At 39.0% G+C, this 25,667-nt stretch overlaps 1 protein-coding gene across 5 annotated transcripts in view; it reads right to left on the reverse strand.

Annotated features, from left to right (window-relative positions):
* Positions 1 to 25,667, reverse strand: part of AFF2 (ALF transcription elongation factor 2) — a 339,956-nt gene that overhangs the window by 118,894 nt on the left and 195,395 nt on the right. For all 5 annotated transcript variants that reach the window (XM_088062758.1, XM_088062757.1, XM_088062759.1 and 2 more), the window contains exons 5-7: positions 15,437 to 15,523; positions 12,432 to 12,468; positions 12,131 to 12,182 (exon numbers count right to left, since the gene is read on the reverse strand). In XM_088062758.1, the coding sequence (XP_087918884.1) occupies positions 12,131 to 12,182; positions 12,432 to 12,468; positions 15,437 to 15,523 (176 nt within the window). The remainder of the gene's footprint in view (positions 1 to 12,130; positions 12,183 to 12,431; positions 12,469 to 15,436; positions 15,524 to 25,667) is intronic.

The raw sequence follows: 25,667 nt of genomic DNA on the forward strand, positions 1-25,667 counted from the left end.
TGGGAAACATGACATATCTGTGACAAACTAACTGCACTCTGTCTAGAAACTTTGTGGGATTTGGTGCTCAGAAGCATTGAAAAATTTGCAGTTGAAAACCTCAAATGCTTAATTCTGCACCCCTGTTTCAATCTGCTTGCTTGTGCTGTTAAAAACCCAGTGAAATCAACTTAAGTTTGAATATCCCGATACTAGGTCTAAAGATGTTTTTTTTTTCCTGAGTACAAGCTCTGAAGCTGTAAATTATTAATATTAATAATGGAAAAAAATCTGTTATGTATAAATGTAAGCAAACAGTAACAGCCATTTAAATTTGTTCATCTGAGAATTTCTTTTCTCTGATTCTCTTTCATAAACAAAATATTTTTTTTCATCAGGCAGTATTCATTCTTGGTGTAGTTACAAGGCAAAAAATGTAGATTATTGATGAAATAGATCATAATGACTCTTTTCAAACCATTATCATTTATCATTTAAATGTGTATTCAATGAGCTTTAATCTGCAAATTTTTCACTTTTGGGAGACATTATGATTTAACAGATTCATTGTGTTTGCTTTATTCTTTTTTTAATACAATGCATGGCACATGTTCTGCAGGCTACACATGAAGTAATTTTACCTATCAGAATGGACTTTTAAAATACTTACTAGAGAACAGCAGCTGATTATTAAGGCCTCCAGTCTCCAGAAACACATCAGTGCTGGAACACCGTATCGTTATACTAATAAATGAGTCCAGCAAAATCTTCATAACCTGGTATATTGGCCTTTCTTCTGAAAAGTCTCAGTCTCCCATTACTTCTAAGGACAGCACCTCAACCAATCACACCTGAGATTTCAACTATATGAATTTTCTCTAACCTCCTAAACAGGTACTTTTTCTAGTGACTTAGATTAAGCAAACAAAATCAATGAATGCTCTCTTCTCATTGGTATTAATCAGTCTGAATTGTGTACCATACATTACGTGGGATCCAACATCAGTCCCTATGTGTTTTTTTTTACTCACAAGAGTCAATTAATAATAGAATAGTGGTTAACTCTTTGGCTAAAGCAAAAGAGCATGGAAAGTTCTGTCCTTTGGAGAAGGAAGGTGATATTGGATTTTTAGGTCAGTGTTTGCATAGCTGTACAAGTTACAAAACTGCAAGAAATTTCAGCAATTGGCAATACATGAGTTTTTACTGGGTTTTGGCTACAGCAGATTAATTCCATATCCAGATTGTATATAATTCACTTAACACCCTTTGTTACCGAAGTTTTGAAATTTCCTGAACAAAATCCCTCTGAAAAGGACCTGCTCTGTGAGCAAACTCTCCTTGCCACCAGGAACACTGCTACTTGCTTTGAAAGACATGATGCAGACAAGCTTATCAACCCACAATTCAGACCATCCCCTGGTTGTGATCTCCTGTTTCTTCTTGACATCATCCCTGACTATTGAATGGTGGGAAGGCTCCCCAGCCAGGCAGGAGGCAGGATGCCAACAAGGGCTCTGATCTATTCCTGTAGCACAGCTTCCCCCATGGCTTTTCTATTTACAGCAGGCTGCTCTGAGCTGGTTCAGGGTTCTGACATGGAGGCAAGGGATATGCACATGACTGACAGACGTGCCAAGATTAATTTAAAACTGTGGCCTCCAAAACAACTGTAAGACACTGTGCTCCTCGCGGGGAAGCAGCCAAAGCCCTCCTGCCCTGGAGAAGCTGGGAGCTCACAAAAGCACCAGTGGGATCCAGAGTGAGAAGGCTCTGCCTGCCCCAGGAGGGGAGCTCTGACCACCCTCAGGCCATGCCTACAGGCAGCTGACAGGAGAAACAGTGCTGAAGGCTTTTCTCATTATCTCTCACAATACTGTAATTCCACAAAAAGCCAGTGGATAGCTGTGGCAGGACTGCTGCACTCTGCTCATGTGAGGTGCACAGGGACACTTTCATTCTACCCTCAAGCATGGTTTGCCCCATGCTCACATATTAATGAATTATTCATAGGTTTTCTGAGGACACCTGACTTTTCCCTTAAATACAAGTATTTTCAAGTATTAAAAGATATGTATCTAAAAGTAAAAAAGGAATAATCTATTGGGCTTAACGCAAAATAATTTCACATAAAAGGTAGGGTTTTTTTAACAGCACACATCTACTTTATGGCACTGGTCCCTTAACTTCATGCTTATGAGTTAAGGAAACAGCCCCTTGGCGGATTACTTTTCATAGTTTGCTCAGTAATATGTTTACAAAAACACTGTTGCAACTAGATGCTTATATATTTTGATATACAGTCTGCACTACAACAGTACATCTTCAGAGATTTCATGCTTATTTGAAAAACCTATTTAACTGCTTCTTTACCTGCCCTCCCAGCAAAATACAAATTGATTGCCAGATACTCCAGGGCTCCATAGTCCAGTCTAACAGTAATTAAAGCAGAATTAGTGGTGTTTTGCAGGAAATGGTTAACAGTAGCAAGTGTAGAGCCGGATGGGCCAAATTCATCTCTGACAGCAACTCCTCTAAAGTAACTGATTTACTCTAAGTGTTAATTTGACACTTGAAATTTTAAATAATGGCCTCTGGTTTTAACCGTCTGAAGCACATAACTCAGAGCCTGTGAAATGTTAAGTGGATTTTCCTTTGTTAGAAAACTGCTCATCTACTCACTCACTTTCTACTGTGTATCAAATGTCTACTCCAGAAATGGGGGTTTTGTTAAGACGATATTGCATTATTTGTTAAGATAATATAATGCATTATTTCAATGCAACCTGTACTTGCTTAATGCTTATCTACCTTGATAATGGACACTATTAGTATTAGATAAAAATTTCTCTAAACCATGCAATGAACAATACAAATCCAAAAGCAAAGCAAAATTTTGTGTTTGTAAACATCCACAACATTTCCTCTGATCCTGTCATTCTACACTACACCAGTACATAACAAATCCAGTACTTGGGCAGTACAGCTGTAAGAAAACTAAAGGTAGTATTTTTCTGTGCCTGCCTTCTTCTTGAAGTTAGACTCCTAACATGGTCTTGGGATTTGGACACTAAGCTTTGGCAAAACTATCTTTTCCAAAATTTTACCCACAGCTGTTAAATTTTCACCTAGTTCTACATGATACCTACAATCTAGCCTGATTCTGCAGCAGTTATCCAACTCTACAGAACAGTTAATCCAACACCATTTGTCCATTAAGAAACATCCTTTTTCTGATAAATAAAATCTACATTTTTATGGTTTTTGGTGTGTTTTTGTTTGTCAAGAAGCCACCAATCCCTACCAGGACTCTAGAAAGATAGGCCTAGTTGCTGCTAGGATGCAGCATTTCCCTGTGTGATGGGGGCTTGTTCTGGTCCTTTGTGACCTTAGGAAGGTGAGCAGGGCCCTCAGAGCATCCTCAGGATCCTGGGGAAAGTGAAGAAAGCCACAAGTTTATAAGAGATTGTGTTGGAAAGAGATCTTCAAGATTATTTTATTTTGAGATGAGAGGGATTCCCAGATAAAGGGAAAAAGAGCAGGAAATCCTTTGGGTGATCCTCAGCACCTTCTCCCTTCAGGCTACAGCTGCATTTTGCTCTCCATGGAGAAAAAAAAAACAACCTCCTTTAGCACTGAAGGACTCAGACTATTATCTCCCCCTGACTGTTGCATTGATTACATTGGAAAATGAGTAACTTTTATCACATTTGATCTGAAATAGCACTATCTAGCTGATGTTTATCCCTTTCCATCTACAGAACAGATAATTGCATGGATCCTTGGAGTCAGACGAGACACTGTGATGTCTCTCTTGATCCCTGGTATCAGGTTAAAGGAGAAGAAAATTGAAGGTTAACCTGTGATATGACACTGGGCACTGTCTGGTTCCTACTGCCAGTCTGATCTGGAGGGTTCAAACCTTTGCCAGTGCACGTTTGGCTCCCTTCTCACCATGCAGGTGTCACCTCAAATGTCAAGAGTCTCTGGATTCAGAAGCATGACCTCTGAATTTCAATAAATTTTTGCCTAAAATAATCAAGTCACAATTTTTTTTGGTTTTGCTTGTTTGTTTTTTGCCTTGCATTTCTCTCTTCCCCCCCCCCCCGCCTTTTTTTTTGGTACAGGGAAAGGCAGATTATTTCAATTAAGAGCCTGTCACTGACATTTGTAAGCAACCTTTCTTCAGTTCAGTGCAGCAGTTGCAGTTTTAAGTTTCTCCCTGCTTCTGTCAGGATCTAATTTTCAAGGCCTGTTGCCATGGCAGCAAGTTGGAATTTTAATCCAGTATTAAAGGTCAAGACAGGTCACCAGTTTCAGTTCCTCTTCAATCTCCCCATAAGGAGCCAAAAAAAGAAGCCGAGATAAAGGTCTGACCTAACAAAAAATTCCAGTCTAGCACACAGCCAGACTTGAAGCTCTATGATTTGTATAGGCTTTTGAATTTGTCTGGAACTGTTGAAATTCATGCCAAATCAAATATAGGCAGCACTGATTCGCATTCCTCTCTCTGCAAAAAAGCACATCTATGTCCTTAAAACACTATGTCCTTTAAGTAAGCAGGGACACCCAAAAAGCAAATACGTAGTAGAGCCTAACAGGTAAATAGCGGTGAAAGCAATCCCCTCATTACAGCAGACATCTACTGCTTCTGCAGACTCAGATGAGCCTGACAGCTGCACTTACATCTTTCTTGACGATATGAGGTAGATGAGTCAACATCTTTCTTTCAAAACCTGTTAAGATCTTTTTGTGAAGCATTTTGACTAAACAAAACTTTCCAGTAAGGGACAATTTTGTTAAAGCTAAATCACTTCCTCCTGTGCTTCCACAACATGGATATTAATTTAACAATTGGTTTGTACCTACTGAAGTAAGGCTATAGACATCTCTCCTCCACCTGGGCTACATAATTTTCTTGGAAAGCTGCATTTGCAGCATTAGGAAAGTCTCAAAACGCATTTTTCTGAGATGTATGGACACAAGTGAGTGAAGCAGCTCTTCCTCTGGGAATTCAAAGTGGTAATTAGCCCAGCAGTGGGGAATATTTTCCTTTTTCGTCATTTGGGAGGATGTATTTGTAAAGTACAATTATTCTGAATCTGTGGCTCCAAGGGCTATCCAAGACGGAGGATAATGCAGTGAGCGTGGCTTAGCCCCGTGGGGTGTTGTGAGAACTTCATAAAAAATAAGCCTTCTGGACAGAAAATTGATAGGCTTTGGAGCCCTACTGAGACCTCTGCCCAAAGGATAATAGAAGCAATAGAAGTAGCAATAGAAGTTCCTCTGGATAGAGACTGTGAAGCAGAGAAAAATGTGTTGGATTATTGGAGTTGTCACAGGTATTCAGAGGAAAGATGCAAAGGATTAAGTTGGAATATTAGAAAAAGTGGCTGTTGGTCTTACCTAGGGTATTTAGGATACAAATTAGGAGTTTCAACCCACTCTGATATTATGAATGCCAAGCTTCCTGGCAAAATCCATTTTTCTCTCAAACTTATTACCCATTTCCGATTATGACTATTTTGCAGCATAGTGCAGATGAATCTGGGTGACAATTTTCTCTGTCTCAGGCTACTAAAGTCTACAAAGCCAGTAAGCCATGACAGGAAGAATGAAAGGGACTGGAGCAAAGGACATCAGGAAGAAAAAAGCCAGAGAGAAAAATGGCTTAGCTCTGGACCAGAAATTTACTGAGAGGTCAGAGTTATGACAAAGGGAGCATGGTGAGGTCCAAATTATGGCAGCCAGAAAGCCAAGCAAGAATTTGTATGTCTTTTATCAGCAAGTGTGTGGGTCACAAAACAAATGGGTGGGAGAGGGACTGAGTGTGGTGGCTTCCTCTGTTCTACCCTGATTTACATTTTTGGATTTACTGAGTACATTTTTTTTTCAAAATGAATGAATGAAGTTGCCTGAAGTTTGGAAATTACTCCATCCCAAAGAAATGTAGACTGGAGGTCAGCTTGAGACTGGCCTTAAGCCATAAAGGCAAAACACATGCTGCCTCCAGTGATAAAGCTCTTTAAATACAAGGAAACCTGTGGCAGATTTGCAGTCTAACCACTTTCTAAAATGGGAAGTGATATGTAGTGGACAGGGAAATACATCAGGAATCCAAATGTGTTACTGTGTGTCATTTACCTCTCTCTATTAATGCTGACATTTCAGTGGTCGCAGTTCAGTGACTGCATGCACTTAGCAGCGACACAGGAGTGCATCCTGCTTCAGAACAAAGTATTTCAACTGCTACTCGTTAGTCAGGGCAAATAAATGTTGAATTTTTAATGGGGGGTTATACAGTATCAGGAAATTTAAATGGTTCAGTGCTCACTTGAGTCGCAATCAGCAATGCTGGCAAGAATGCAGTTGGTTAGCTTGCTTCAGGCAGTCTTAAAGGCAGCAAGCCTCTGATAGGCAAGAAAAATTACTAAAAATTGATCATGAAAATATCACAGCATTCATTTACTCCTGTTCCCACAATTTTTTAAACTGATTTATAAACATGTCAGGAGGAAGAGATCATGGAAAAGAATGTATTAGGAAATAACTTTATTTTGACAGGGAGGTTAAACTGTATTTGAGCCAGCTGAATAATAAAAACAAATTAAAAGTCTAATTTAGAAATTATTTTGAATAATGGGCTTATCTTCAAAGATACAGGGCTTTTAATTATGATACCAGATTTTCACATATTTCACATCAGCTGAAATATTTTGTAAGTTTGCTTCCAGAGGCAACTGTCCATAGGAAACAATTGTATATTTTATTCCAAATTACTTCACACTTTGTTCAAAAGGCAAAGCCTGCAGCAGTGAGGAACAAAATAGCAGTCTTGACTGACTATCTTTGCTTCAAACCCCAGAACTTACACGACAAAAAGATTCAAAGAAAACTTCTAGCTTACAAAACAAAACAGTAAATATGAAAGATGAGTGACATTTCTCAGAAAAGACCCTCCTATTTTCATCTGCTATTTGTCCCTTTAATATAGCGCACTGGAGCTCTCTAAAGATTAACGGAGTTCCAATTACACGCCACTGTTGTTTCACTTATGATTTGTACATGGCAGTGCAAGGCCCTCGTAGGCATGACTTTCCCAGTTTACCCAGAGGGAATATCTTTGGAGCCTCCTACTTCTACCAAACAGGCATAATGATTCAGGCTATATGATGGTAGGCTGTGACAGAAAGCTGGCTGTCACCACTGTGGGCTCAACTGGTGCTCTCACGCTTTGTTATGGTCATCTAAAAACTGTAATTAGTTGTAGAAGCTAGGGCCTGGCGGCTCGGAAGATATCGGGATGTAACGGAAAGATAGTCACCCCCCTCCTCCACAGTGTATGGTAATGACCCCCGTAATTAGCCAGTAGCACCTAGCGGTGATGAAAGCAGATGGGAGTAACACAGTGACCCTAGGTTATAAAATGTCAAATTCTCCAGCAATAAATGCCATTTTGCCATCCATCACATTGATGCCTTGTGTGCAAAAGGACCGAGTGGCCTGGGTGTGGCTACCGTGCTGCTCTTGAACCAGGGTGTCTGCCTTGCTTAAAAGGCAACAATTAGTAATACAAACATTTCAGGTTCTTCTGTGTATTACACCTGGACTGCATTCTGACTGCAACACTGATAGAGTGTTGTCTACATAAATAGAAACCTGCTTCCTATGCCAGTTGGAGATGAATTTTACATTTTTGGTTCCAGGCACATTTTCGGAAATTATGCATGAACATTGAATGAACCTCTTTTTTTGCTGTTGTTGCTTTTTTAACTGGGATAGATTTCTTTCCAGGTTAAGAATTCATCAGGGCTTCTTGATTTGAATGTTCTGAATAGTTCTAAATAACAACATTACTTGTTGTCACAATATCCAATACTTGGTGTAAAATCCTCTTGATGTCTGATTACTCTTCATAAGGACCTCACACTGATTCATTTCAAACCGTGAATTACCTTTAATTCATAGCTTGCACGTGCTGCCAAATTTTGTTTTCTATGTTACCAGGTGTCTGTCCCTGACACAGAGGAGATCTTCCAAAAAGCCATTAGATACTTATGAAAAGAATTTAGATGTTGAGAAGCACATTTCCATTTTCAAACGTGCTTCCATCAAGTATTATAATAATATTTGAGGTTAGAAAAGTACTGGTGTTTATTTGAATTATTTTGGAACTGTGAAGTGAAATCCTGGCCCAACTGAAAGAAGTGCTGAGCACACTTAGGAAAATCCTTGCTGAAATATCACAAAAAGATTTTCAGCTGCTTGCTTTAGTTTTAAGCTCACTGTATTTAGCTGCTCTTTAGTCCCCACACAGGTTGAATATCATTAAGTATGATGGATAACAAAAACTCCATAAGGATAAAACAAGTTGGTTTTGTCTGATCCATAAAAATTTGCTGCTTTAAGTTTTTAATGGTTTCTGGTAGTACACTGAGCCCATGAGAAGGGCCTTTTAATACTCTATTAATACAGTAAGTATAGGAAGGAATTTTATGACAGGGGAAGAATACAATTATGATTACATTATTCTTTTTTGTGAGGCTTTTATGGAAACTACCCAAGACTTCTCTGCAGTATGATTTTGAAACACAGGATGTGCTTGATTAAAAAGGTTCTGGGTAGTTTCCAACTGGAGAAAGGCCAAATGCTAACAACCAAAACAGAACAGAAGGACTGGATGTTTGAGGATGACATATTGCAATGGCAATTATATAACAGAAACCCCAGTCATGAGCTGAGTCCGTCCCCTCAAATTCATGGAAGCTGACAGAAAATCCTTTGCAATGCTATTGGTTGCACCTTATCTGTTCCTACTTACTAAGCTTCATAATAAACTAATCAGAGCAGACTGCCTGAACAAGACGGCCCAATGCTAAGCAAAAATTTACAGTGAATCTGAAATTACAGAAAAAGGAAACCAAGTGCTTCAGTTTTACACAGTCTAATTTCAGCTGTAAAAATTCAACACAGTACACACACACATGCATGCACATCAGTGTTCAAAATTTCATTTTCAAGATTTTTGAGTGTAAATTAGGATGTGAGTTTAGTCATAAATACATATTCTCATGTACAACATAGGTGCAGAATTTAGACACAATCCTACTGTATGTTTTATTTTACCTGCTGCACTGGTGATTGGATTTATTCAGCATGTGGATGTAATGACGTATATTGAAACATTATAAAAAGGATGAAATTTGTATTTCAGAAAGCTTTACTTGGACAAGAAGCCATGCTTCTTGCATTTCCCTACAACAGCAGCACATTGGTAAATTAATTCACCTTGCAGTATGTTGTCCTCATTTTCCCCCAGATGTGTGCAGCTGAAAGGTTATTTTACAAAAATCATACATCCCTCAGTCCAATCTTCTATGATGCCAATGTCCCTACTCCTGAACTCTGTAATGACATACAGACAGCTTGGCTGCTGGAGCAGGATGCAGCATATGAAGATAAAATATCTCTGTTGTACGTTCAACCCTCAACTAGTCATAGTATAACTCAGCAATATGGTGAATGCAAGCACGTTATTACCAATTCCTTTGAATCTCTAACAAAAACCATGGAATCTACAGGACTGTCACTAGGACCAATGTAAACAGAAAAGATAATTTAAGTTTCATCTTAATTGCACATGAACTTTAAAAAGCTGGGTAACAGCTAGAAACATATCCAGGTTAAAATGACTCTAACAAAGCATACAGATGAACAGTCAAATTCAGATTTGATCAAACTGAAATATGGATGAGATATCTTATCTACAAAATATGTAACTGGCAGGGGATAGAGTTTTGAAGTCAGTAAGACCACACTGTGTGGCTGAGACTGTAGCAGCAGATGTTACTGGGGATAAACTGGACTGTAATTTCACTCATATACTCCAATATCCCCAAAACTGACAAATGTTAGAAAGACTAAATCCTCCTTTATACACTTGCAATCTGATAAACACTCTGTCTTTAAAATATACAATGACTGCAGGAGCTGTCTACCTAACAGGGTTTGTTTGGACTGCACTATCAGTTCTACTTGATACCATTGCATCTTTCTGTCCCACTCCTGCTTTAATTTCATTATGTGCTTGAGTACTGCAATTCCCCATGAAGGTAGCGGTAACTGCACACACAGATCTAAAGAAACACATTGGCCTTGTAATACCAAGCCTCATGGTGGACTGCCTTCTAACCTCCCAAAGCCCTGTGGAAATTCTTAGAAGCTGCCTTAACAATTTTTCTGCAGTAAAAGAGAAAAAGTGATAGTAATGGGTTAGCTGATCTTCATTTGGAAGCTAAAAATAAAAGTAGCTTTATTGCAGCTCTGATCTCTCATGTGTAAAATCTATCACCTACCATAAGAAGGCAGTTCATTGCAGCAGAAATCTGATTGATAATACTGGAACTTTAGATCAAGCAGCAGAACAGAGAACAACCGGTTCATAAAATGTACTCAGTGTCTTCAGGTTTTATATCAGGCTTCCTATAGAGAGCTTTGGTACCATTAAATGCACTATATACCACTGAGCTCTGAAGCACTGTTCTTGTGAAATTCAGCTTATAACTATAAACCATGATTGACAAGTCTATTACTGTTGGTTACAAACTACTGAAATATTGTGTTTTATGGTACACTCACTAAAATATTTTTCACAGTGGAGTCCAAATACATTTGCTTTTAGAGGAAAATAATTTTAAGATGCAATAATATTTTTTCATTTTTTTAAATTATGGAATGTACTTGATGTTATGTTTGGATCACTTGGATGTTCTGAAACATTAATGCACCCGTTCTGTTACCAAGAGCTGTGGGTACAGTTGGCTAGTCTTCACAAAAAAGAAAGTCATTGGAAACCAAACAGCAAAGGGCAAAAATTAATTTGTTACTAAGTTTAATAAATAAATGCTATTTCTGCAAATTAATCTAAATATCATTATTATTCCTATCTAATTCTCATTTAATCTGGGAAAAAGTATTTAATTTTAAAAACTGATCATTCACTCAGCATCAATTTGGAAAAGGTTTACTCAGCCAACTGTACTTGAATGAGTACTTCCATGAACTTGAGTTTATGAGTAAAGAACTGGATCTTCAGAGCCTGCTGTGTACATCAACGAATTCAGTACCCATATCTGCTCTAGTCCTGTATCTCTCACACAGCCACAGACACATCACTGAACTCCAACAAGCCCATTTGTGTGCACACACTTGAACTAATAATCAGTATATTTAAATTAATTTTTTAAACTTGTGTAGGTATCTCCACATTGATTTTTCTTCCCCTATAGGGATTTTTAAAATTGTGTCTTTAGTAGATTAAGCGCAACCACTAGAATAATTTTGAAATAATTTTAAATGAACATACTGTATTTACACAACTGTCAGTTAAGCTAGTGCAGTTCTGCATTCAGTACTTCAGAACAGTTAACACTAAAAAACCCAGCAGCTCTGAACTGAAATCAGATCCATGCATTTTCATAAGTATAAAACAATTGCCTACTATTCAAAGTTGCTATTTAGGTCCTGTTTGCAAATTAGAGAACCTGGGATAAAAGTAAAAAACAATTCAGTCTCCACTCACTGCTACACTAGTGCAGCCTTACACCAGAGAAGCACCAAAGAGAAATTGTTTAACATAATGGAGAATTAGCTCTTTCACAATTTTCAACTGTCATGTTTATATATCATCTATGATTTTCAGCTGTTTTTAAGTGTATGAAACTCAAGACTAGATTTTCAACACCAGCTAGCAGAATCATTCCGTATGATGTGTTTTACTCTCACTGTATGAAGGTAAAAATTCCTGCATCATCTGTTCATTGGGTTGCATTTGCTATTGTAAGAGGCTTAGTATCTGATGAGAGAAGCATAAAATTGATTTAATTTTGGTAAGCTGTAGAACTAAAATCAGCATTACTTCTGCTTAATAAACTCATCTTTCACACATACCTCTGTTAGCTAATGCTTAAAAAGAAGAAAGAGTAATAAGCACTGGAAACATAAAACTGGTTTATGGCTAATTTTTAAGGACTACATGGAACACCTGAACACCAGGACAAGATTATGAGCAGAGCTTATTTGGAGAAATAAGCTCATTCTTTACGATAAATTTAAAATGAGATTTAAAGCTGGAAATAATAATACTACTTACGACTTCTGTGGCACTGACTTAGTTGCAACTTTCCCTGCTGGATCACTCCACTCTGCAAACAAAGGAAACACATTTTCTAATGTCAAAAGATTACTGTAGAATTAAAATGCACCCAAAGCTGTCAGCCCATCTAATTATACTTGGTTTCACAACATGCCACAATGCATAACATGTAATAAAAATGGAACTGATCTGCTTTAGCACCATAGAAATTAATTTTTTAGCCTTTGTTTCAATGACATTAAACAGACAAAAAAAATACCCAACCCTGACTGATAGGACTAGGATGATAAAGACCTACTTTGTACATTGTATCCTGAGGTCAGATGTTGGGAGTCCTACAAAGAAGAACACACAAAATGTCAGCATTAGTTAAATAAGATGAAGAAGGTAAAATATATCTTGGCTTGCTAGATTAAGGGCACTGGCGTTATACTAACAGGGAAGGAGATGGCACAGGGAAGGGATTGTTAAGGCAGCACCAATGGCATTAGTTTAAAAAAGCATTAACTGTGGAGACAAAGCACCACTGAGGGACCCTTCAGAGCTCAGGTATGTCCTCAGCTGCTGTAAATCTACACTCCCCCTTATGGAGACACTGCACGGGTTTACACCCATAGCAGCCCCATTTCTCAGGCTTGGCCATGGATATGTGTAGGAGCCATCCAGGATGTATAATTTAGAACACAGCATGAATGCAGTTATGCATTAAATTCAGTGCCATTGCCTTTCTTTTGTTTGAGCTCACCGCCTGGAAATACAATAATCTTCTATGAGTAGTCACTTTTTATTTGGACTGTGACACACAGGATTTGATAAAGATGTGGGAGGCAGATCTTCACCTGATGGAAATTAGTCCGAATCCAATAAAGTCAATGGAAGTACACCAACTTAAAAGCAGAAAATAACATGGCTTGCAACACTGAGTATGCTAATGCAAAGATTCTTGTTGGCTTACAATAACTAAGCTGTTTCCTTAATGTCACAGTGTTTTCTGGCTTAGTTTTTCTCTAGGCTCTGTAGTACACAGTGATTGTCATTAGCTTTCCTTCCAAGCTGAATTTGATCAGTTAAAATTAAGGAGTTATTTACAACCTCATCCTACAGCCAGGCACTACTTTGCTGGAAGTGTTAGTACTGTAGGATGTTAAAGTCATTAAAGCCCTCACTGCACTTCCTCTTAGGGCATTATTAGTTCTTAATATTATATTGTGCTGTCAGTCAGTCCCTTGTGAAGTAAATAATGCCCTAAGAGTAAACATGGCACTTTAAATTTGAATGTCAAAGGAATAAATTGTTTTGATAAGTTCCACCTCTTTTATCACACTTTTTAAATATATGTTTCTTATGAGAATACCTTTTTTAATAGCTAAATTGAAAACTTCTAATAGTGCCCGTCTCTGGTTTATATGGCTGCACAACCTAGCCATATTATGTCCTAGATGTGGAATTTGGCCAGCCATAATTGATTTAAAGTGATGTTCTGAAGAGACACTTCTGTTCTATTTTTTAAAGGAAGACTAGCAAACATGGAAATATTTGTGTGCTTGCCTATTTCCTGCAATGCTAGCTCAAAAAAAATCTAATTTGTATTTTTTATTGAAGTGATATAGTCAAGAATTTTAGGATCAACATTTAATGTGCCCAGAAATAAACTTTGATGTGGATCTTAAAAGTTCGAAGCCAATTCAATAGAAACCGAAAAGCAAACCCAAAATTTTACCTTCTCTGAACCTATGCTTATACTTCTACCAATGGAGATAGTGTCAGTCTGCAGGATTCAAACCAGTTTCTGTAGTGCTCATCAGAAACAGAACACTAAATTAAGAGATGGTATGAATTAAAAAAAACAAAAACAAGCTTCCAGCAGGTTTAAACTTCTATTCAAATAGTTCACTTTAAAGCATTCAAGTGACTTCTACTTAATTTACAATGAGAATTATGAGAATTATGTATGAGCCTACAAGAAAGATGAAGAGGGGCTATCTATAAGCACATATAGTGACAGGACAAGGGGAAATGGCTTCAGACTGAGAGTAGGTTTAAATTATATATTAGGAAAAAATTCTGTACTGTGAGGGTGGTGAGGCACTAGAACAGATTGTCCAGAAAAGCTGTGGATGTCCCATCCCTGGAAATGTTCATGGCCAGGCTGGATGTGGCTCAGAGCAACCTGGTCTAGTGCAAGGTGTCTCTGCCCAAGGCAGGGAACTAGATGAAAGCAGATAATCTTTAAGGTCCCTTCCAACCCAGGCCATTCTCTGATTCAATGAGTTCTGATGTTTCACACTGCAGCAGGAAACTGCAGTGACAGTTTCTGTGCTAGGGCAGTAACAATCACACTCCAAATAAGACATTCTGGGCACTGCCTTTAGTTTTGTTTAAGAAGCCACAGATATTGTTAATTTAATTTCTTTCCAACTAAGTATGGTGTCAATATTTCAGATAGGGGAAATCAGCAAAAGCAAAATCACATTCCAGCTTCTAAACCAGGATATGATTGCTTGAACTATAATGTTAATCAGTACCAGTTTAATAAGCTATTTTTCAAGATCCCGCCTTTATAAAAAAAAACTTTTATGCAGCTCCATGACAGAATGGTATAAATTTCCCACCCTGGGGAAGTTCTCTTCTTCCCCAAACATCATCAGCTCAGAGTTGTTCAGGTTCCAACATGAGATTCTACCTCTGGCAGAACCTGCAGTGCTACTGGAATCATAGCCAGAAGGCAGTAATGTAATTTGGGCTAAGGGCATCTTCAAATCATACAATTTAACAATTCAGTGTGTGTTACATGAACTAGAAGCACTCTCTGGGCAAGTGCTGAGTGTGTGCCTTTAACAAGGCCAGTACTGAGGATCAAATTGCCTGACTCTGTGCCTCCCTCTGGGGTGTGACACAGACACATTGTGCTCTTCACATGCAGTCATTTGCATTTCAGTCACCACAACTTGACTATGCAGCCAAAACCTCACCACACAATCAATCAGTAAGTGGGAAAAAGTGTCCATTTCAAACCTTTTCATTGCACAAATAATAATGGAAGAAAACAAACAAAAGATATTTTACTTGACATAGAAAAGACTCCTATAACAGAGATAAAAAGCTCACTTTGCTTCTACTGGGTGTTCTGAAGCTTTAAACAAACAGTTCTACTAGTAGCAACAGTCTGATTGGGAATTTCCAACTAAAAATAGTATCAGAAATTTTTTTAAGTGGGACCAATTACCAAAAAAAAACTCGCCAGCAAAGAGCACTCCACACAACAGAATGCTAATCAGGTCACTGGTATTAGCCCACTTGTACCTTGTTTGGGATAGAAAACTTGGTCTGCTCAGCCTTGCCGGGAGTGTGAATAGCAGTAAGAGGAGGAGGCCAGGAATGGGTCATCTCCTAGGAAGAAATAAAAAGTTTAGAAAACAAATTCCTGTACATAAAGAAGAAAGAGAGCTAAAAATGGTCACATCTGCTCCACTGAGCCTGGAGATGCAATTGCTCAAGGAATCGACCCCACCACCTCACACCCTTAGGTCACAGATGAACGCCTTAACCCCACAGGCAGGACTACCTCAGAATGAGAGTGAGGACAGGTTTTACTCTTGAAAATTGTGATCATCATGTCTTCATCAGAGGGCAACTGGCTCTACCTCTGTGGTCAGCCAGCCAAGCTGTATGAATAAAGCAGGGTTTTACCTGCAAAGTCCAGGCAGGAAGGGGGCCCTCCTGTATAGTACTGCGTGCAACCCTGTGAAGGAGTGCATTGTGGCAAGATGCAGCCCTGTTCAAGACTACAGAGAGGCAAAATAAAAGAGGCAGGCCTAGAAAAATCTGGAATGGGCTTGCAGCATGAATGCCTAGTGTAGCAGAGAGCAAGGACAGGACCACAGCATCTTCTCGTGATACTGTCCATCGGCTATTACTGTGGCAAGCAATGTCACTGCCTCAGAGTGATTAATTACTCCAGAACTATTAATTCCACTTTAAAATGAGGGACTGAGAATCAGGTGACTCGCACAGATTCAAAAAGTCTGTACTTAACCAGGAAATCCAAGTGTCCAGTAAAACCTGCCAACCAGACCATTTAAGCAAAATCCATCCATTTTCTGTATCTGTGTGTTTATTCATCATTTGTACATTCAATTCCCAATTTTCTTTAAAGAAAAATCTTGAGTGTCCATGGCTACCAAACACCAGCAGAAGAGCAGGATACACCCTCTCCTTCCCACTGCAGGGAACTGCTCCCCCAGCAAGCCCAACAGCACACCGGGGCTTGTGCTTGTAGCAGGGGGAAAATCACTAAAACCAAGAAACTGCACAAGTGCTGACTTAGGCAGAGCTTTTAAATGCCCTTCTAATTAGTGTGAGACACTGCTTCTTTCTTGCTTATCTTTGTTTTTATTTTAATAAAAATCCAAAGAGGCAGTAACAGTTGTCTCTGGCATTCTGTTGCATTTCTGTCTTGGTTGTTTTATTTTGCCTAAAAAGCTCAGAAAGAATTCTTTATTGAGACAAGGGAGGCAAAGAGAAGAACATACAATCTTGAAATTCTTATGTGCAATGGCCTGACTGCAGTAAACTGCACTTCCCAGCTGCTATTACACACTAGTCAAACCCAGGGCTGGTCACAATGAAGCTTATAAACACGCCAGTTTCTGCAGGTAACATGACAACCACTCAAATGATCCACAAATAAAAACATAACATAACACAATTGATTAAGAGGTGGGGTGCATTTTGGCTAAACACATGCCCTGGTTGACTACAGCTGATACTAATTACAGTTCACTGAAGATAAAGCCAGCCAGTTTCAGAACTATAGTTGTCCCTCCCAAATTATTTGTCATACAGAAGGTTAGGAGAGAGAAAGCAAAACTATACACCATGGTTCTCAGTCACTGGGACAGGCAGACATATAAACTCCCTTGGGTAGATGGGTCAGGCTGCACTCCTGAAAGCAGAACTTCTGGGTTTCTGCTGTGGAGCCCAGGGTCCGTTCTCACTGCACAAAGCCTGAACAGTGGCAGTGAGGAGGAAAGGAGCAATTGTTGAATGGCTCATCCCTCCCGCTGTGTGAGGCTGTGGCAGCTCAGGGCCATGACAGGAAGAGCACTATTAAATGGCATTGATTGTCTGACCTCTGGACTGGGAAGGCAGAAAAAGATTTCAGCATCCCGTGAACTTTTCTGTGGGATAATATAATCCAAATCCTGCATGCCTCGGCCAAATACTATGCCACAGAGGTTGCTTTGTGGCAAATCTCTTCATAGCAAATGATGAAATGGAGACTGTTATCACATAATTAAAAGAGGGCCAGGCATTCTGACAGAAGGCAGAAATGAAGGCTATTCTAGAACTACAGTTATAGGCTTGACCTCAATCTCTTCCTGCCCCCACAAAAAAATGCTGTACAGAGAGCCTGGGATTCATGGAGAGGTGATGTCAGCAAACACTTCAGAATATTGCCTGTCAAAACACATGTAGTGTCCATTGCTTACTTACTTGGCAGGCTGAAGAGTAAGCAAACCTAGTCACCTCCCTATTAGAGGACACGTGAACATAAAACAATGAGAAAAGGAGCCTGCTATTCAGGAGGAAATTCATGAGGAAACGAGGAATTTCAATTTGAAGGAATTCAAAATTCCTCAAAATGAGGAAATTCAATTACAAGGTAAGAAATCCTGCCTCCACTGAGGTTAGGACTATCCAATCTCTGTGTTTATAGTGACCTCGTGAGCATCAGAATCTCTTACAAAGGTACAACCTAGCTACATTGAAGCATTTCATTCAATTCTCACTGCAATGAAATTATTGGACAGAAAATTCCAGATTCCACACATGCATAATAGCACAAACATTTAAAGCTCAGCATATAAACCAACACCGTGTGTGGAAGTGATAAAGAACATAGTTAGCTAAAGAAACATACTACATCTACCTACAGACAGGTGCCAGAGCACTGTCGACCAAATAACCTTGAACAGTGGTAGAGAAAGTTTTGAGTTTACTCATCTGAAAAATGTCACTTTAAAATGTCTGGGCAGCAACCCCCACAGCAACCATCACACAGCTGCATGTTCCAGTCATGCAGATCTGAGCTACAGAAGGACCTGAAAAAATGGCACTGCACTGCTGTCAGTAAAGGGTCAAAATCCCAACCCCACACCCTGCAGGGATGTGACTGCTTGTTCCTACTCCATTCCTTAAGCACAGATAGGTTACCCTGGAGTATCAGAAGAAAATACGTAATTTATTTAATAATCCACATGACTTCACCATTCTTTCTTGTGCCCCAGTTTCTTCTGGAGGTCCCTGATCTTTACGTACTTGCTAAGCCCTATTTTGTTTAGCTTGTGAAATCTGATATATCTACCTTCTAATATGTTAAGCCTATAAAGAACCACACAGACAGTGTGTGTTGTGAATGCATCTATTAAGATGTGTCTATAGCCACCTTAGTTTGTAAATACCTGAGAAAACAGGCAGGGAATTAAATTAATGCTTTTTTTTCCAGGAAAAGTTAAAACACTTTAATCAATTCAAATTTGGAAATATTTAGAAATTCCTGGAAGTAAAAATAAGAAAAGCAAGCATATGAAACACTTTAAAGAGGAATTCAGTGGAAACAAAGTAATTCCACAAAATTGAGTTAGGATTTATTTTCACATGGTTTGGACTTAATTCCAAAATCATGTTAACTGTTGGAGTGGGTAGATGACTGCTATAGAAGCATGCATTTTTTTACAGACCTGGAGACTGAATGAGAAAGTAAACCTGCACTTTTTCTTGGCTTGAAAGTCACTGTGGTCCTCTGATGTAGTAACATCAAGAATCCTCCTCTCTGAAAATTATTTAAACATTGTTTTAATCGACTCCATGTGTTTTATTTATTACAGCTAGACATGCTCGTCTTCACCTAAATCTGTTTTTTTGGCTATAAAAGCCCTCAGGTAAGTAACTAAGAAGGACACATGCAGATGAGATCTAATGAAACACCCAAAACACATACACCTCAAGCAAACCTTCTAAAGGAAGCAGAGGTACAAGACCAAATAATGATTTAAATGGAAGGAAAGGACTGGGAAAGGATTTAAACATACAAGTTTCTAAGGAAAAGGTCAGAGAGAGAGAGAATTGAGTACAGGGGATATGGGACAGATGGTAAATAGCTTTACAAAACCAGTCCCTAAAATTAACAGCCGCCTTCAAGATTTATTTCTTGTCTCTGTATTTCATTTTTCCATCATTTCCTTCTTGTTCAAAAGAAAGTGTACCGTGTTTTTAAGTACAGATAAACAGAGCCAGGCTCTGAAATATCATTATGGAAAAAAAGAAGCAGGACTGTGTACTCTGCATTCCTACTGAGGTAGCTTCCCTTCCTAACGCGCTCTGAACTGCTTAGCCTGATCTAATTTGATGTCTCCCAAGACATGGGGCTCATGCTACTTCCCTTGGGAGAACTGAGGGGAGACACGAAGACAGCCTTTAATTACAGAAAGAGCTGTTCCTAAAGGAGAGAATAATCTGTTCTCCAGTTTTATGGAGGATATGAACTTCAACTGCAGCCAGAAAAATTCCAGTTAGACGTAAGAAAAAGCTCTTTAATGTTAAGGATACTGTAGCACTGAAACAGATTGCTCAGAGGGCTACACGGACTCCATCTGTGGAAGAACATGCCTAAGAACAGATAAGCACACATCAGTCAAGCACAGCTCAGGCAGAATTGATTCCTACACTGGGACAGGGATGTATAGTAGATTATGAGATTTCTAAAACCCTTCCCAGACCTTTTTCTTGTTCTGTAGTTTTGATAGATTACAACTGGTTTGGCCAAGCCCTACCCTTACTGTTCTCTTGTGGATACCTCCACAAAAAGGCAGAAAAAGAAAGCACCAATCCAATTTTTTTTTTCTCCTGTGGCCACAAAGGCAGTCTCAAGACTGAAACTTTGTCATATCATTTAGAGAGCAGCCAGTGGAGCAGGAGAAGGACCACCCCACACAAATCACTAGCAATAAACTCAATCTGAGGCCACTGCTGCTAAAGAGACCTTATCAGTGATATTTTCTGTCAAATGGCCCTCTCAGTACTCTTAAATATTAGCTAAATTTGTTGCTTTAAACTTCCCCCAATTTTTGGAGACACAGCATATTGTGTCTGGGCAGCATGTTGAAGCTGCATTCAGAAAAATTTAGTATGTGAAGAATAGATGTTCTAAGGTTATTACAAACTTGATGCTCCAGCTGGTGCTGAGTAACCACTGCCTTGATGGAATAAGGATAGGAATAAAGATGGCCAAGTGATTTACCATTTATTAAAGACTCTGTTAATGATTTATTAATGTTTTATCAACCATTTATCAATGCAACCTTAGTAAAAAGCCTGTCTTGTTTCACAGCATCTTTCTGGTTTCTGCATTTATACAAACCTGACCAAACTCTCTTTTCTAGGAAGCCAGTAATGCATGAGGGGCAGCCACACTTTCTGTGTGATGCATACTGAATCAAAAACCATCTCAGCCTGTTTCATCTTTGAGGGAAAAGCTAAATGAAGATATCGATATATATTTATACATGGAAATGACAAGCAAATGACACTAAAGCCTAACGGAAAACAAAGACAATAAACCTATGGGTTGTTTTTATTCATATTCCTTATGAAGGAATGGATAATTTACACAAGCAGTTGCAAATATCCTGACCAATAATCTGACCTGCTTTATACTGGGTCAAGGACTTCCTTAGGAAGGGATTTGGATACATTGTTGTATTGACATGGATGTGATAAATTAATTAATATACATTTGATTATGATGTTTCAGCATTTTAAAAAATCTCATCCTCAAAGGGATACCACACCTTTTTCCCTGTAAGAGGGAAAAAAAAAATTAAAATATTTCAGAGATGGCTTCCAAAGAAAGCTATTTTTCCTCCAATGAATGTTAAAGCCATAAACCTTTTACTTGTGCTATTGTTTTAGCAAATTTATTATGAGTAGCTAGTGCCCAGCACATATATTTTGAGGAACAACGTGGTGGCATCTAAAATAATGTCTTTGTCATACTGGAATTTATCTTGTTACTGTCCCAAAAACTGCTTGAAAGACAAATGAAAACACAGTGCATATATGCCTGAATTTATTATTGGAAAACTAGAGCTGATGTACAAAAAACAACCATTTTTCGGACCACAGCCTAAACCACAGTATTCACCTGTGGGTTCTATCAATGATGACTAATAAGTTCCCTTTGCCAGCTGGGGAACGGGATGCATTCCATGTCATCCAATGGTAAATTAATATTTCTTTCCCTTTCAACAAGAAGGGGGGCAGACAAAAATTATATTCCATGAAAATTAATATAGAAATTGCTTTAGAAGCCAATTGTGGTTGGCTATAAATTTTACAGCATGTTTTCTTTTCCTACTTTGTTAGCATTTGGAAATCCACAAAGAAATATGGATATTTTCTTTTTCTGTTGAGTTTCTCAGTACTCTATGACTCCTGCATAACTCTTCAATATATCTTCCTTATACTGTAGCTTTTATAACTAATAACACTCATATTCTTTGCTTAGAGCATTTACAAGACAATAAAAAAAAGGAAGTAATTATTGATGCACTTACTGCTCTAATCAATCTTGTGTATGTGAAGAAAAACAATGCTCCGTTACAGTGAGAAGGTAGCTCAAGAGGCTGTTTCATGGGGAGACTAATGAAGCCACACCACATGAACCCACCACACTGGTTTCAATTTCACAAGTCTGCTACAGCCCTAAGGAAACCGTAGCCTACGTAAAAAAAGTGTGTGCACCCTGTCAAAGGATTCAGCTCCCTGCTGGGCCTGGTCCTAAGTGGTCCACACTGTGTATACAGGAGCTCACTCCTGAGGTTCCTCTGCAAAACAGGTTGAATATTTTTCTCCAAGGAGGATCACGATAATTTTCTTCAGGGTTGTATCGGTTTTGGAAGACAGGTGTCTGCTAGGGAGGGCAGGAGCCTCCCTTGGAATGAAACTGTGGAGCCCTTCCCTCCAAATTATTATAATTTTGAAATCAAGGGGCTCTCAGGCAGAGATCTGGGGACAGGAATAACAGTTCTTTACTAGTATGTATAAGAAGGCAAACAAACAACAATAACTACAGCATTAACAACAAAACAGAACCAGGGACCCCGTGACAGCTTTCTCGGCTGAGATGGGAAGGGATGGAGGAGAGGCTTTGCTTCACAAACCCCTTTGAGCAGTCAGTCCAGGTGCTCCTGCAGGGCTCTGAGGAACACTCAGCTGGAACAGCAGGGATGAGCTGAGATCCTGGGCTGGTGGCTGAGGTGGATCAGCAGCTCCGTGGCGGTGCCTGGCACTGCCACACGTCCCGGCAGGACAGGGGGTGCGAGGCCACCAACGAAGAGGGGAGAAGGAGAAGCAGCAGTTTCATCTGGGTGATGGTGAATTCCCTTCTCCCCACAGCAACAGCTCCCAGCAAGTGTCCCTCTCTGAAGCTGAAGAAACCAGCAAGCTTTCACAGAGCACTTCAGGAACACCATGGCAATCATGAGGGAAAAAATCATGATCCTCCATACTTAAAAATTCTCAGGTGTGCTGAGACCTTTTCTGTTTACTATAGCATCCAGAACTGGATATTGGGTTCACACCATCTAACACCAGTTTTATAGTCTTACAAGTCAATGATACGCCAATAAATACTCAGGTACTTGCAGTTACATGCACCAAACCCAGTTCCAGGAAGCAAGGCATCCTTCAGCTGTCACTCCTGGTAACTGAAGTAATAGCTTTGCCGCCCAATACACAGAACCAGAGCCCTGCTGTGGACAGTATGGCCAAATGCAGTACCTCCTGTTCTTGTCAGCTTCTCATCCCCACTGACATGCACAGCCATATCCCATTGATTTTATTTATTCAAAATAATACTTGTTGGTAACTGTCCCCAGGGATGGCACATTTTATTGTCACAAGGGCCCCACGAGGTAGGAAGTATGCATTGAACTGTTAAATGCAATATAACATTCTGGCACTACAACAGTATAGTATAAACAAAGACACAATAAGTTATAAAAAGCTAATACTTTCAAAAGTTACTAATGCAAACATATAATTTCATCTCTGCAATTTAAAAAATGTTGGCAAAAAAAACATTCTCCAAGCAAATAAGCAACTGTGTTTTGAAACTATTCACTGCTGGCACTTGTTTAAGGGAATCTGGTAATTTGTTCCATCCATCTTCAGCTTCACAAGCAAGAAAGCATGCCTTGAATCGTCTGTTTTCTTCTCTGAAACTCAGGGTTCACACCAAGAGGAGAGCAGAACCATAATTTATAGTTACAAAACAAAACTACTCCTACCCTGAGGCACTCTACTCTGCACATTTATACAATACATTACATCACCTCCTTTACGTTGCCAAATGTAATCAATTCATGTGTTTTTTTTCATACAAGTACAACAGGGAGTTATGTAGTCACCAGACAAGATGTTATCAATGAAATTTATTATAAAATGCATTAAATTTCTAAAGCAACTTATGGCAGCATAGTGAAAAAATAAAATCTCCAAATTCAGTATCAGGCAAAATTTACTGCTAAGCTACAAAACCTCTTGTTCTGTAAGCTTAGCACAGAAACTGTGTAAGTTTTATATTGTGCAGTAATTGTTAGACCCATGTAACCAGCTTATAACTAACATCCTGACAATATGATGAAACTGAGTCAAAAAAACATCAGGAATTTGAAAACATTAACTTGTGCCAGAGAATACCGGTTTTGGCCTTAAAATAGGATCATTAATTATCTGAAAGAGCATATAGGGGAAATTAAGAAACCAGGTTAGGCAACTTACTTGAATTTAATTCTTTTGTTTAAGACATTATTTGCTTTCATTAATATTTGGACTCTGAGTTGTTACTCATCAAATACAAAGAAATGAAGCTACCACATGCTGCTGTACAATACACAATGAAATCCTTTACAAAAGCTGTTTCTTTGCCTTCCAAACCAAGACTCTGCCAGATCTCTTATTCTGCTTACCACACAAGCAGTATTGCAGCAGGGTTTTCCTGCATAGGTGTGCCAGGATAGCATTAGTTTTTAATGTTGTTCTTACACAGCCTCATCGCCTCCACTGTAACGCCGTTAAACCAGCAGTCTGAGGCTGAAGCAAAGACACAGTGAACACCTGGAAGAGCTGAAACCTACCCTTAAAAAGCTGTCTCCTTTCACCAGTCCTTTTCCTTGTCTATGTGATGTTCTCCCTGCTATGTGTCTCAGTTGAGAACTTGCCTCTCCATCCATCAAGAATTCACTTTCCTCTATGAAGCATGGTTATCTGCCCAGTGCCGAATTCAGAAACTATGAATGCTCTGTGGGGCACAAACTGTCTCATTTTTTGTCTCATGCAATGCCTAAAGCAGTGGTAAAACTTGTGAATATGGGCTGGAAATCTGGAACAAAGATTGTGGGCTGAAAAATCAAATGGATGTGTCAAAAATGTATGAATAACACAGACACGGCTTGATCAGTATTCAGCAAGCCCTGGATGTACAAAGAAACTACAAACTTAAGCCTGATCATTAGTTCCTCTAATTTTGTCACCTTGGTTTCTTTTGTAAAGTTAAAAAGCCTAGCATGTTTGCCTAACAATATACAATGGGTCCTCATCTGTAACACAGAGCTAGAGTCCTTGCTGCCTCTCATGCTCAACCCTTTAATTCTATTCTCTTTACAGAAAGACCTAACCAGCCACCTGAAACCTGTCCATGCAACCTGGCACTTATTATAGTACTTTTAGCCTTTAGAAAAGAACAAACGTTTCAGTCTGAATTTCCTTCTCCTCACTTACGCCTTGAAGTGGGTATCTTCCTGCATCTGTGTGTCCTGTAAATCATGCCAACACTCCCCTTTGATCCACTCCTGCTAAGCTAACAGGTTTAGAAAAAATTGATGTATGTTATAGAAGATGTTTTGATACAACATATACTTTTTTGGCATGTCAGCCTGATCCAAATAAGCTGGCTTAAACAGTAAAGAAAACCAAAGCCAAAACATGCTGAGGTCTTTTTTGATCTCCTTTAAGGTATGGAGGCTTCAGAGTATTTCTGGTTGACAAATTCCCACTGTTGCATACATTTGATTCCTCATTTCCCAGCATGTTCTTTCTTATAAAGCTAGTTGGAGTCTGGTAATGTTAAATACTCAGGACTGTGACTAAGACATATGACAACTGAGGATGCCTGGTCCCACACAGAGCAAACCTAGCATCTGAAATCAGTGTGTTCTGACTGTGCACCACATTGATAGAGCCTCCTGTATCTGCCTTTTTTTAAAAACTTCTGACAAAAAACTACAATGAAACAAACTAACTCCTAAAAACTGGGCTGAAAAAGGGCAAAGTCTGTAAGCCTCCTGTCTCAAAGCACGACACAACTTCTTTTCCCACAGGAAAATCAATGAATAGGGCACAAAAGCCACACTACTAAAATGCTGTACATCCAGTGCTCCACCATTTAAACACTGGATCTCTACATTACTAG

This window comes from Pseudopodoces humilis, chromosome 15, assembly GCF_049639895.1.
Source record: "Pseudopodoces humilis isolate 2021_Gansu_Grassland_sample_001 chromosome 15, ASM4963989v1, whole genome shotgun sequence".
Lineage (NCBI taxonomy): Eukaryota > Metazoa > Chordata > Aves > Passeriformes > Paridae > Pseudopodoces > Pseudopodoces humilis.